At 33.2% G+C, this 15,240-nt stretch overlaps 1 protein-coding gene and 1 long non-coding RNA gene across 2 annotated transcripts; one reads left to right on the top strand and one right to left on the bottom strand.

Annotated features, from left to right (window-relative positions):
* LOC104732490 lies at positions 10,432 to 11,318 on the bottom strand. The gene is made up of 3 exons (XR_758865.2): positions 11,242 to 11,318; positions 10,924 to 11,148; positions 10,432 to 10,768 (listed from the first exon to the last, which is right to left on the bottom strand). It is a non-coding gene; the product is annotated as an uncharacterized LOC104732490 (long non-coding RNA).
* On the top strand, positions 11,723 to 15,240 carry LOC104732489 (bifunctional purple acid phosphatase 26). The gene is made up of 9 exons (XM_010452036.2): positions 11,723 to 11,812; positions 11,959 to 12,362; positions 12,736 to 12,847; positions 13,052 to 13,278; positions 13,621 to 13,759; positions 13,870 to 14,090; positions 14,169 to 14,290; positions 14,678 to 14,839; positions 14,914 to 15,240. Exons 2-9 carry the CDS (start codon positions 11,994 to 11,996, stop codon positions 14,987 to 14,989), a joined length of 1,428 nt encoding a protein of 475 aa, XP_010450338.1. The 5' UTR covers positions 11,723 to 11,812; positions 11,959 to 11,993; the 3' UTR covers positions 14,990 to 15,240.

The following is a 15,240-nucleotide window of genomic DNA, read 5'->3' as shown; positions in this document are numbered from 1 at the left end:
TTTTGGTTGGTAGTCCGATAATTCTTTTAGCATTATTCTTTAGATGATATATCATTTCAGACATTTGCAATTTTAGTTTTGGAATCTTTAGTATAATAAACTTTAGGGGATTATCTATCTTGTCTGTCTATCTTAAATTATACCAAATTAAGGATTATATCAATGTTTGTGATTAGTTATGAGAATGCATGGAGGATGTAGATATATATGACTTTAAATTTAATATTTTGTTTAGTGCTTGGTATTTTATATGATTGAAACCTATAAATTGATGTTGAACACTATTAATACACTAGATTTAAGTTAGATATTCAAAGAAACTTGTATTCATACTAGGAGTTTGTTTTGGACGTTATCATGTTCTATTAGAAGATGGAACCAAAAATTTTATACTAAAATCTTTAATGTATCCTAAATTATATAGTAATGTTTTTCAAAAAAATTAAAGTCAAGTTTTTCCATACAACCTTTTTAAATTGTATAAATTTATATCTATATACAAAACATAAAATCAGGAAAAAACTATAAGATCCAAAATCTATATACTGAAATCTAAACTTAAAAACTCAAACATAAGTTGCCAAACTTCCTACGATTCCTCTCTTCTAGTTTTATAATTAATTAATAGTAGAGGCTTTTTGGTAGTAAAATAATAAGAACAAAAAATTGCAGATAAAACAGTCATTTAATAGTTAATACTAATAAAATTTAAATACCGAAAAACAAAAAAACTCAAAAACTGTTACTAAAATTTTACAAAGACTAAATTATTGTTATTGACGCCACAAACTATTTCTAACAGATTAAATTAAAAGAGAAATTTGTTACTTATGCCATGAACAGTAGCAATTCTTTTGGAAGATGCCACTTTCGTTTATTCTTTCTCCCACCTGCCACAAGACCAGATTAAAAAGAAAATTTACCCTGTTAGATTTCTTGTTTCTTAATTATCATATTTTTCATTCAGAAATCTCTTTTCACGATTCTTTATCTCTTTCTCTCTCTCCAACCTCTCATCTTTTCACAAAACCTTCAATTACTATGTAATTCACTTTCTTTTTACATTCCAGATGAATCTCCCATATGTTGCTTCTACAACATCGTCTCTTGTAACGCTGACCACGGAGTTGGACTAAACAAGGTAAGAGACATAACCTAATTTTTGTGTCTACTGAATCTGTCAATTTTATCTATTTGAAGATGTTAATTTTGAGATCTGCTTACTTTTTTGTTCTTTATTACTCAGATTTGCAGCTCAGCTGGTGAACACAAGTGTTGGAATTCAAGAAGCCATCATTGGTAGTCAAATTAGGTATTACTTGATGGACCAGATTTAGAAGAGATGATTCGGATCTGGTTTACCGATATTTGTCTATCAGTGGACTCCGCTTGTCGATTGTACGATTAGTGTGGGCAGACCTGCACGGTGGACCAGTTTTTAGTTATCAGTGGACAGGTGTTGTCAACTAAGAGGATCTGGTCCACTAAGGAAACTGATGGACAAAAACCTATCCAAGCATTGAATTTGGTCCACTGGAAGCATAATAAGTTTTGTATATGTGTCTGCATACATGCAGGGTGGACAAAATGGTTTTATGTTATTGATGGATAAGTGTTGGCAAACTAAGCAGATCTGGTCTACTAAAAGAGCAGAAAACTTAATTGGGGTGGACAAGTGTTGTCAACAAAGCGAATCTGGTCCTGCGTCAGACCGAAGGACATAAATGTGGTGGACAAAAACTTGGTCTCACAATTTTCTATTTTTAATTTTTTTTCCTTCTTGTAACTAAAGGGTTAAAATATATTTTCGTCCTATGGCATAAAACAAAAAAATGACATTTCTAAAAAAAAAACAAAAAAGTGGCATTTTTCAAAACTTTAATTTTGAAAATGGCATTTCTCATAAAATTCCCAAATTAAAATTCCTCACACAACCGAGGAGACTCTGCTCTATGTACTTGGTTTGATCGGTTCCAGCCTGCCTAAGTTGATCTCCCGCTGTGTTGTCTCCGTTTTCGTTGTTTCCCTGTAGGTGGCTGTCCTTCGTTGGTCCTCCTTGATGCAGGATGCAGGATGCAGGCAAGGGATATATCTCTTTCTTTTGTCTTTTGGGCATGCGGCCAGGTTGGGCTTTTGGCCTTGTAATGAAACTGATTATCCATGATAATATAATATATATCGTTTTAAAAAAAATGTATGGTCATGACAACCATTCTTGCATTTTGGTTGGTAGTCTGATAATTCTTTAGCATTATTCTTTAGATAATATATCATTTCAGACATTTGCAATTTTAGTTTTGGAATTCTTAGTGTAATAAACTTTACGGGATTATCTATATTGTCTGTCTATCTTAAATTATACCGAATTAAGGAGGATGTAGATAGGACTTTAAATTAAATATTTTGTTTAGTGCTTGGTATTTTATATGATTGAAACCTATAACTTGATGTTGAACGCTATTAATACACTAGATTTATGTTAGATATTCAAAGAAACTTGTATTCATACTAGGAGCTTGTTTTGGAAGTTATCATGTTCTATTAGAAGATGGAACCAAAAATTTTATACTAAAATCCTTAATATATACTAAATTATATAGTAATGTTTTAAAAAAAAATTAAAGTCCATTTTTTCCATACAACCTTTTTAAATTGTATAAATTTATATCTATATACAAAACATAAAATCAGGAAAAAACTATAAGATCCAAAATCTATATACTGAAATCTAATCTTAAAAACTCAAACATAAGTTGCCAAACTTCCTACGATTCCTCTCTCCTAGTTTTATAATTAGTTAACTATTGAGGCTTTTTGGCAGATAAAACAGTCATTTAATAGTTAATACTAATAAAATTTAAATACCCATAGACGTGTAGAAAAACAAAAAACTAAAAAATTATTACTAAAATTTTACAAAGACTAAACTATTCTTATTTACGCCACAAACTATTTCTAACAGATTAAATTAAAAGAGAAATTTGTTATTTATGCTATGAACAGTAGCATTCTTTTGGAAGATGCCACTTTCGTCTATTCTTTCTCCCACCTGCCACAAGACCAAATTAAAAAGAAAAATTTACCCTGTTAGATTTATTGTTTCTTAATTATCATATTTTTCATTCCAAAATCTCTTTTCACATTCTTTACCTCTTTCTCTCTCTCCAACCTCTCATCTTTTCACAAAACCTTCAATTGCTCTGTAATTCATCGTCTTTTTACATTCCAGATGAATCTCCCATATGTTGCTTCTACAACATCGTCTCTTGTAACGCTGACCACGGAGTTGGACGAAACAAGGTAAGAGACATAACCTAATTTTTGTGTCTACTGAATCTGTCAATTTTATCTATTTGAAGATATTAATTTTGAGATCTGCTTACTTTTTTGTTCTTTATTACTTAGATCTGCAGCTCAGCTGGTGAACACAAATGTTGGAATTCAAGAAGCCATCATTGGAAGTCAAATTAAGTATTACTTGATGGACCAGATCTAGAAGAGATGATTCGGATCTGGTTTACTGATATTTGTCTATCAGTAGACTCTGCTTGTCGATTGTTTGATTAGCATGGGCAGACCTGCACGGTGGACCAGTTTTTAGTTATCAGTGGACAAGTGTTGTCAACTAAGAGGATTTGGTCCACTAAGGAAACTCATGGACAAAAACCTATCCAAGCATTGAATTTGGTCCACTGGAAGCATAATGATATATCATGGTTTTTATGGTTTTAAACCATGATATAAGGAGTCTTATAGTGTCTTTTCATTTGTTTCTACATTGTTTTTGAGTCTTTACAGGTTTTTAGCATGGAAGAAGCAAAATGGAGCAATTTGGATGATTCTGGAGCATTTAACCGGGAAATCAATTTGGAGTCTGATCCTATGAGGAGCGTCGACCAACACCACACAAGAGGGCATCGATCGACACCCCTCTCTGCCAACTCAAGACCCAAGTTTTGGAAAATTTACAAAAGTTGCCCAAAGTCTTCCATAATTGTAACATAAGTCTCTAACGTGTTTTAAGACATATATATATATATATATAGTTTTTAAGTTTTTAAAACCCTGAAGTTTTATTCTAGCAATTATTATTTTTCCTGCAACCCTGTGAGATTTTGAGAACTTTTGGGAGAGAGAGATCTGCTTTGTAGAGAAGAATTCTTGAACTCCTTCTTACTCTTTTTAATCTCTATTGCTTATTATTTAGAATCATGTCTTGTTCTTCATTGATTATGTCTGAGTAGTTTGCTTGTTAGGTTTAGGGTTTTTCACAGGGATTTTATGAATTATTAGATCTGTTTATTTAGGATTCTTTATCTTGCTAGATCTTTATCATAGGTTGTTCTTCATATTAATCCTTGATTGGCCATCTAGAATTAATAACCTAGGAAAATAAATTGATATGAGAATATAATTAATTTTCCTGGTAAAACTTTTTGATGAGCAAAATTACTTCTTGAAAAGAGATTTGATTTAGTAATTTTGTGAACAATCTAAACTTGTTTTTAAAGCTGATTTTTAACCTAGAATTTTACAAAGAGATTTGGATTTTCTGGTTTTAAATTTAGATATTATTTGCAGTGAGAACTGATTTAATTTACAAAAGTGTTTAGAGTTCTAGATCTGTTCTTAATTGCTTGAATCCTATTTATTTGTTGATTTAATAATTTGTAATTTCCTGAGAAATTTCCTAGGTCTAGCTTTTTGATCTTCTGAATTTACAACAACTTTTATTTAATATTTTGCATTGCTTTTATTTTAATTCAATTTAATCTGTTTAGCATAATTATAAAACTCTATAATTTATTGTGTAGACTTGTGTCCTTGTGGAATTCGACCCCTAAGTATTACAGTGATCTCTTAATTTGAGAGAGTAGCTCAGGGTTAAATTTGAGCATATCAAATTTTGGCGCCGTTGCCGGGGATCGAACCCGGGTCACCCGCATGACAGGCGGGAATACTTACACATAACACTGAATGTCGATGGTTTGAGTATGAGTTTTGAGATGGATAAACTGAGGAGAGCTCCTACCATTGATGGACAGACGTTTTCTGTTGAGAAGATTGCTCAGATAAGTTGCAGAGAAGCAAATTCACGAGCATCAGAAGCAGTGTGGATCAACACCACCAAGAGGGTATCGATCGACACTCCTCCACGACCGAGACAGAACAGTTCCAAGACTGATGCTCCAAGTCAGAAACCTGTTCCCAAACAGAAGAGTCACCAATCCACACTCCAGAGCCCTCAGGTCAGGCCAAGGTATGCATCTCCTTCTCCTCAACTTCCTCCTATCATCAACAATAATTTCAAAGAGATAAAAACTGTTTTGCAGTTAACCAAGCCACGAGATTATCGTAGAGCGCTTGTTTCTTCTGTTGATGATTTTGCAGGACAGAAAAGATTCCCTCCCATACCTAAATCCCGCCCTGGTCCTGTTCCTAACATCCTTGGCAGACCTCATGCACCTAAAGCTTATACACCACCTTGGATGAAGAGGACTTCAACGCCATGTTCTGCTCTTCCGGATACCTGAGCTCCAACACAGTCAAGCTAATGACTGAAAACAAGCGCTTAGTGGGAGGCAACCCACTAGTAGGATTTTCTTTTTCCTTTGCTTTTCATTTATTTTTATTTTTTTTTTCTTTTGCCAATCTTAGGCTTGATAACACTAGGGACAGTGTTGTTTAAGTCTGAGGGAGGTTAGTTACTAACTATGTTTTCTGTTTTTGAGTTTCAGTTGTGTCAGTCAAAACCATAAAGTTTGAGTCAAATTTTTCAAAATTTTTCTTTTTGTCTTTGGGAATTATGATCTTGATTAATGATTTCTCTTATTTGGCTAACACTCTAATGATTATTTGTTTATGCTTGATCTCAGAACTGAAGCTTAGAAAGACTATGAGCCTTATCAACAATCCTGAAAGCCCTTATTCAATGGATATCTGATTGATCTAACGTTGTCTCAACTTTTATCAGGATTTTAACTGGACTTAATCTCTTACTTTGGGATTGGAAATCAGTGGACTAGACTTCTTCTTCAAGCCATACAAGACAGTGTAATTTTCAAAGTATGTCTCCCCTCTCTCTTTCCTCTAGTGCTTTAAAAAAAAAATCAGAAAAAGGAAGAATAAAAGATGAGATGATTTTGATCAGTTTAGAGAGGTAGGTAAATTACTAGTGACCTCATTATTCTACTCTTGAGTCAAATGATCACACAAAGCTTGGAAGCGAGGGGTAGGTAAATTACCGATGACCTTGGTATTCGCTTACACCTTTTATTAGAAAAAAATAAGAAAAGAAAGAAATTGGAAGTGAGAAAAGGGAGAGGAAAGGAGATGTAATAATAAAGTCTTGGCCTGAAAAGAGTCCATATGCCACTGATGAATACACCCAAGGTAAGAACTCACATGTACTTGCTTTAATTTATGGAATGAGATGACAATGGAGATTTCAGAGATTCCAGAGGATTGTGGGATTTGAGTAAGGAATGTTTATGCTAATCATGGTTAAGTATAAGTAGTAAGTTCTTGAGTCAGGTAAATGAAGAGTGCAAATAAAGAATCATCATGCAGTTGAGTGAGTTCCCTGTTTTCAAACCTCTTTCACAGGTCGAAGTTTCTGTTTTACTTGAGGGCAAGCAAAGGCTAAGTCTGGGGGAGTTGATATATCATGGTTTTTAGCATGGAAGGAGTCTTTTAGAGTCTTTTAACCATGATATAAGGAGTCTTTTAGTGTCTTTTCATTTGTTTCTAGATTGTTTGTGAGTCTTTACAGGTTTTTAGCATGGAAGGAGCAAAATGGAGCAATTTGGATGATTCAAGAGCATTTAACCGGAGGAAATCAATTTGGAGTCTGATCCTATGAGGAGCGTCGACCGACACTACACAAGAGGGCATCGATCGACACCCCTCTATGCCAACTCAAGACCCAAGTTTTGGAAAATTTACAAAAGTTGCCCAAAGTCTTTCATAATTGCAACATAAGTCCCTGACGTGTTTTAGGACATATATATATATATAGTTTTTAGGTTTTTAAAACCCTGAAGTTTTATTCTAGCAATTATTATTTTTCCTGCAACCCTGTGAGATTTTGAGAGCTTTTGGGAGAGAGAGATCTGCTTTGTAGAGAAGAATTCTTGAATTCCTTCTTACTCTTTTTAATCTCTATTGCTTATTATTCATTGATTATGTCTGAGTAGTTTACTTGTTAGGTTTAGGTTTTTTCACAAGGATTTTATGAATTATTAGATCTAATTATTTAGGATTCTTTATCTTACTAGATCTTCATCATAGGTTGTTCTTCATATTAATCCTTGATTGGTCATCTAGAATTAATAACCTAGGAAAATAAATTGATCTGAGAATAGAATGGATTTTCCTGATAAAACCTTTTGATGAGCAAAATTACTTCTTGCAAAGAGATTTTATTTAGTAATTTTGTGAACAAAGAGATTAAACTTGTTTTTAAAGCTGATTTTTAACCTAGAATTTTACAAAGAGATTTGGATTTTCTGGTTTTAAATTTAGATATTATTTACAGTGAGACCTGATTTAATTTCCAAAAGTGTTTAGAGTTCTATATCTGTTCTTAATTGCTTGAATCCTATTTATTTGTTGATTTAATAATTTGTAATTTCCTGAGAAATTCCCTAGGTCTTGCTTTTTGATCTTCTGAATTTACAACAACTTTTATTTAATATTTTGCATTGCTTTTATTTTAATTCAATTTAATCTGTTTAGCATAATTATAAAACTTTATAATTTTATTGTGTAGACTTGAGTCCTTGTGGAATTCGACCTCTAAGTATTACAGTGATCTCTTAATTTAAGAGAGTAGCTCAGAGTTAAATTTGAGCATATCACATAATAAGATTTGTATATGCGTTTGCATACATGCAGGGTGGACAAAATGGTTTTATGTTATTGATGGATAAGTGTTGGCAACTAAGCAGATCTGGTCTACTAAAAGAGCAGAAGACATAATTGGAGTGGTCTACTAAAAGCGAATCTGGTCATGCGTCAGACTGAAGGACATAAATGTGGTGGACAAAAACTTGGTCTCACAATTTTCTATTTAAAATTTTTTTTTCCTTCCTATAACTAAAGGGTAAAAATATATTTTCGTCCTATGGCATAAAACAAAAAAAAATGACATTTCTAAAAAAAAACGAAAAAGTGGCATTTTTCACAACTTTAATTTTGAAAATGGCATTTCTCATAAAATTCCCAAATTAAAATTCCTCACACAACCCAGGAGACTCTACTCTATGTATTTGGTTTGATCGGTTCTAGCCTGCCTAAGTTGATCTCCCGCTGTGTTGTCTCCGTTTTCGTTGTTTCCCTGTAGGTGGCTGTCCTTCATTGATCCTCCTTGATGCAGGATGCAGGATGCAGGTAAGGGATATATCTCTTTCTTTTGTCTTTTGGGCCTGCGGCCAGGTTGGGCTTTTAGCCTTGTAATGAAACTAATTATCCATGATAATATAATACTAGGTAAACAACCCGCACATAGTACGGATAAATCGATTCAGATAAAATTATTATGAGTAAAATTATTCTTTGAGATCTAAGATTCGTTTGTATAATACAAAATATGTAACTAATTTTTTATTATTATTCAATTTTTTGACTATTTAGTGTAAAAATACATTTCACCCGTGAAATATTTGAATGTAGAAAAGAATTTTAATATGGTGTAAAATTTTGAATGGATTTTATTTTGGTAAAATATGAATAATTATCAATAAAAAAAATTTGTTGTTTTTTAACGAATAATAATATAGATTCAAATTAAATTTTGATTTAAATCTATAGTGGCATAGATGTAACTAGTATAATTAATGAGGGTTATTTGCTAAAATATGCTTCGAGATCTCTGGCGACGACACATAAACATTTTTTTAAGAATGCTTCTCTTTTAATATATAGGGGATATATCCATGATAATATAATACTAGGTAAAAAACCGCACATAGTGCGGATAAATCGATTCAAATAAAATTATTATGAGTAAAATTATTATTTGAGATCTAAGATTCGTTTGTATAATACAAAATATGTAACTAATTTTTTATTATTATTCAAATTTTTGACTATTTAGTGTAAAAATACATTTCACCCGTGAAATATTTGAATGTAGAAAAGAATTTTAATGTGGTGTAAAATTTTGAATGGATTTTATTTTGGTAATATATGAATAATTATCAATAAAAAAAAATTGTTGTTTTTTAACGAATAATAATATAGATTCAAATTAAATTTTGATTTAAATCTATAGTGGCATAAATGTAATTAGTATAATTAATGAGGGTTATTTGCTAAAATATGTTTCGAGATCTCTGACGACGACACATAAGCATTTTTTTAAGAATGCTTCTCTTTTAATATATATGGGATATATCGCTTACAAAAATGTATGGTCATGACAACCATTCTTGCATTTTGGTTGGTAGTCCGATAATTCTTTTAGCATTATTCTTTAGATGATATATCATTTCAGACATTTGCAATTTTAGTTTTGGAATTCTTAGTGTAATAAACTTTAGGGGATTATCTATCTTGTCTGTCTATCTTAAATTATACTGAATTAAGGATTATATCAATGTTTGTGATTAGTTATGAGAATGCATGGAGGATGTAGATAGGACTTTAAATTTAATATTTTGTTTAGTGCTTGGTATTTTGTATGATTGAAACCTATAACTTGATGTTGAACACTATTAATACACTAGATTTAAGTTAGATATTCAAAGAAACTTGTATTCATACTAGGAGTTTGTTTTGGAAGTTATCATGTTCTATTAGAAGATGGAACCAACAAAATTATACTAAAATCCTTAATATATCCTAAATTATATAGTAATGTTTTAAAAAAAAATTAAAGTCCAGTTTTTCCATACAACCTTTTTAAATTGTATAAATTTATATCTATATACAAAACATAAATTCAGGAAAAAACTATAAGATCCAAAATCTATATACTGAAATCTAAACTTAAAAACTCAAACATAAGTTGCCAAACTTCCTTCGATTCATCTCTCCTAGATTTATAATTAATTAATGGTAGAGGCTTTTTGATAGTAAAATAATAAGAACAAAAAATTGCAGATAAAACAGTCATTTAATAGTTAATATTAATAAAATTTAAATACCCATAGACGTGTAGAAAAACAAAAACCTTAAAATTTGTTACTAAATTTTTACAAAGACTAAACTATTCTTATTGACGCCATAAACTATTTCTAACAGATTAAAAAATGCTAAAAAAAATTCGAAGTTATTTTAATTTGGAAGTTTAATACCCAATTGTTTTAGATTGGAATCAAAATACACCAAATAATTAAGACGTGTCATTTAAAACCTAAAACAATTAATGTTGTTATTTTCATACCCACGATTTTTCAACTAAATCAAAATTCCAATTTTACCCCGTTATCTAATTAATTATTAATTTTTAATATAAAAATTCTTGGTTTTCTATTAACCATATCAAACCGAGAGTTAACCCGATTATCTATTTCTTTCTCTCTTCTTCTTCGTCCTCCCCTCTAATCGTCGTCGATCCTCCTCCGATGTTGCCTCCTTCTTCGATGATAAGCTTGGTGTGGCAATCATTATCACGGGCGAGGGAAACGAGGGAGGCGGCGGCATAAGACCCTAATTCGTTTTGCCTCCTTCTTCGATGTAAGTAGGTTTGCTTAATCTAGGAGACACCCACAAATTAGCGTCAATATCATGTACTCACAAGAACAGCCAAGACAATACTCATCGCCTGAAATATTCGAAAAATAATAACACATCAGAGTGAAAAGCAGGACAATCTAAGATGGTACTGTTCATAGCAACACATGTAAGTATGTAACAAAGCATTCAAAGAAAGAAACCGAGACTTGACCAAAGTAACAGAAGAAAAAGAGCTTGAAGTACCTGGAAATTTACAACCCGTTTATGGATATCACGAGGTACATCCCGTTTATGGATATCAAGAATCCAAATTTCAGAATCAAATAACACTCTTGTTCACATAATTGACTAGAAAGGGACATCAAAATCATTGGCGAGACCTTTTAAAGCGAGGGAAATACGGACGCGATGAGCACACAAGCTTCTCCAGTAAGAGTAGAGCTTCAACTTCTCTGCGCCGGAATTCGCCTGATCAAATCGGAAAATAAAGAAAATACAAGTTACTGCGGACATTGAGACAGTTGGTTCATAAATTAGATAGAAAGAGATTTGTAAACTAACCATAGAATTCTCCTAGGAACGAATTGTTGTTCTAAGCAGATTCTCCTGTAAAGTTGAGAGCTTCTTCACAGTTATAAAAAATTACGATTAGAGAGAGGAGGAAGAAGATAGAAAGAAGAGAGAAAGAATTAGATAACCGGGATTAATTCCCGGTTTGATATGGTTAACAGAAAACCAAAATTTTTAAATTAAAAATTAATAATTAATTAAATAACCGAGATAAAATTAAAATTTTGATGTTGTTGAAAAATTGTGAGTATGAAAATAACAACATTAATTGTTTTAGGTTTTAAATGACACGTTTTTATTATTTGGTATATTTTCATTTTAATCTAAAACAATTGAGTATTAAACTTTCAAATTAAAATAACTTGGAGGTTATTTTTGGCATTTTTCCCTTAAATTAAAACTTGGTTAAAAACGTTACGTTATGCGCTTTTATGCTTAAAACCCAATCCATTAGTTTCAGCCAATAAGAAAGCTCCACGTATGTGTCACCTTCTCCAATAGTTCCCAATCATATATCTGAGGAGGTTATCATCAATACCCAAATGTCTTGTCCAACTTCCAGGTATTATTATTACTCATTCAACGATCTTCTCAGATTGATTCATAGATTTGTTTGATTCTAAATCTGTCAAAACTATTATGGTTTCAGCTTTTGCATTAGATTTGCGATTGTAACTTAGAAATCCAAATCCTTTTTGTCTACGACAGGTTAAACTGAGTCGAGATTTGGGAGATTCATTGTGATGATGAATCGTTTGCTGATACTCTCTGTGTTGTTGAGCTCAGTCTTGTTTCACGGAGGAGATGCTGGAATCACAAGTAGTTTCATCCGATCCGAATGGCCCGCCGTTGATATCCCACTTGACCATCATGTTTTCAAAGTACCAAAAGGGTATAATGCTCCACAACAAGTGCATATAACTCAAGGTGATTATGATGGTAAAGCTGTTATCGTCTCATGGGTGACACCTGATGAGCCTGGTTCGGGTAAAGTACATTACGGTACGGTTCAAGGGAAATATGAGTTTACTGCTGAAGGGACATACTCAAACTACACGTTTTACAAATACAAATCTGGGTTTGTTCATCACTGCCTTGTATATGGCCTTGAGGTAAAAAACTATTCCAAGATGACTTACTGGGTGGCTATGGAACTGTGTAATGGTTGTTTGTCTGTTGTACTGTACATTAGTATGCATTTAGAAAGTGGAATTCATATCAATGTTTTTTCCCTTAGAAAGTTATGTGATCTTAATTAGTATTTATTTGGTGGTTAGATTACATTACTTCCTTGTCCCTGTCCTTGAGGTAACAATACAAGAAGGTTTTGCTTATTGTGGAAATGATATTAAATATTCATTTTGTGTGGCAAAGTGTGTACATGATGATTCTATATAATGTTTTTTTTTGTCTACTGCAATGTTTTTGTCTTTGGACCTGTTATTTGTTGGGAAGATGCTAATCTATGTATATGTTGGTTGTCAGTATGATACAAAATACTATTACAAGATCGAAAGTGGTGAATCTTCTCGGGAGTTTTGGTTTGTTACACCACCACATGTACATCCAGATGCTTCCTACAAGTTTGGTATTATAGGTATGTCATGTCTTTTTCTTTTGTGCAAAGATTTACTTTATCTTCTCTCTGGTTGTATGATCTAAATGCACCTGTGCTTGTTACAAGACTTTGTTCTTTGAGATTCTTTGCAGAGATAACTTGATTTATTGTTTCAGCGAGAGTTACTTGACTTGTTTCTCTGGCTCTGTACTAACCAGACTCAGTTTAACTTACGAATTGTAGGCGATATGGGCCAAACATTCAACTCGTTATCTACACTGGAACACTATATGCAGAGTGGAGCTCAAGCTGTCTTATTTCTTGGAGATCTTTCTTATGCTGACAGATATCAGTATAACGACGTTGGTGTGAGATGGGACAGCTGGGGTCGTTTTGTGGAGCGTAGTACCGCTTATCAACCGTGGCTCTGGTCTGCAGGAAATCATGAAGTTGATTACATGCCATACATGGTATTATATCTGACCTGAGGCATCATGCACTGTCTTACTACCTACCCAAGTGACATATAGGTTATCCTTAAATTCGAGTCCCATGGTGGTTCCAATGCTACATTTCTTCCACTTTTAACAGTTTCTCTGACATAGATCAATTGTTACAGGTGCTTAATAAAAGTACACTGAAGCTTAAAAGAGATTAAAGAATTGGTTACATGAATTTCATATGATTAAACATATAGGAACATGAAATTTTTGTTATAGCTATTAGTCGTACCTTCTCACTATTCAGATTGTTGCGCTTGACTTCTGTTTTTGTTCCTCCTGATAGTTCTTAACCATGTAACACATTGACAGGGGGAAGTGACACCTTTCAAGAACTACCTTCAGCGTTACACTACGCCTTACTTAGCCTCAAAAAGTAGCAATCCTCTCTGGTACGCTGTTAGGCGTGCATCAGCTCACATCATTGTCCTCTCCAGCTATTCACCATTTGGTAATATCTCAATTACTCAAGTACATCCCTGCTTGTAACTGTTGCTTAGAAAATAAATCTTTTTTACATCAATGAGTAGTTAAGCATGACTTTTTCTGATTGTTGTGCAGTGAAGTATACCCCGCAATGGCACTGGCTTAGTGAAGAGCTTAAAAGAGTTGACAGGGAGAAAACTCCTTGGCTAATTGTTCTGATGCATGTCCCACTTTACAACACTAATGAAGCACACTACATGGAGGGTGAAAGCATGCGAGCAGCCTTTGAGAAGTGGTTTGTCGAACACAAAGTTGATGTAATCTTTGCTGGGCATGTTCATGCCTACGAGAGATCGGTACTTGCTTTTTACCTCCTCATAGATTTTGTGCTTCAGTGTGTTTAGTAAAATCATTTGTTTTGTCTTTCATCTCAGTACCGAATATCGAATGTGCGGTATAACGTGTCAAGCGGAGATCGTTTCCCAGTTCCAGATAAATCGGCTCCAGTTTATATCACAGTTGGAGATGGAGGAAATCAAGAAGGTCTGGCGGCAAGGTGAGTGACATGAACAAATTTAATATGAGTGAGCTTTGGAGTGTGATAAGAACGAAGCTAGGAAACTGCTATTCTTATTCCAATTCTTCAAAACTAGAAAGCCTAGATTAATTGACAGACTCTCTCCACCAAATGCCCAACCACAGTCGAACTAAATCTGCCAAGAAATCCTTATAAACCCAGACCTCAGTAAACTGCCGTCTAACTAAATCTCAATAACTCCAGTTGGCTACATTCAGTCATACTTTTATATTTGTAAAAGTTGAGCCGCTGAACATCTTCAGAACTGATCATAATGATAATAATGGCTCTCCTATGCATGGTTTATGGTTATGTGTAGTATTTATATTATTGGATAATGAGAACAGTGTGGCCTTTTTGTTTCAGGTTTAGGGAACCACAGCCGGATTATTCTGCATTTCGAGAAGCTAGCTACGGACACTCTACCCTGGAGATAAAGAACCGAACACACGCCATATACCACTGGAACCGCAATGATGATGGGAAGAAAGTAGCAACGGATGAATTTGTGTTACACAACCAGTACTGGTAAGTTTTCTTATTCTCACTTTAGTAATCTTAGTAACTGTGTAGATGCAGAGCTAACTGAAAATAATACGCAGGGGAAATAATATTCGACGGAGAAAGCTTAAGAAGCACTATATCAAGAGTATTGTGGCTGACAGGATTGCCAATTGATTCACTAAATTGCCTCATGCTTTGGTTTGAAGTGTGAAGATTCATTCACCAAATCTTGATTACTTGTTATTAAATAAGGGAAGCTTATAATATGTTGTTACTTTTCTTTCCCGCTAAGTTTTATGCCATTTGGAGTATGAAGGAATTGGAATTATATATTCCTTCCGTCTACGTCTGGGATTTTAGATTAGTGAATAATGTATTCCGTATAACTGTGTTAAGGAAATCTTCTACATGGTTTGCATTATCAA

Source organism: Camelina sativa, chromosome 12 (genome assembly GCF_000633955.1).
Source record: "Camelina sativa cultivar DH55 chromosome 12, Cs, whole genome shotgun sequence".
Lineage (NCBI taxonomy): Eukaryota > Viridiplantae > Streptophyta > Magnoliopsida > Brassicales > Brassicaceae > Camelina > Camelina sativa.
Note: the sequence above shows the minus strand (reverse complement) of the source record. Positions and strands in the feature narration are given on the sequence as shown.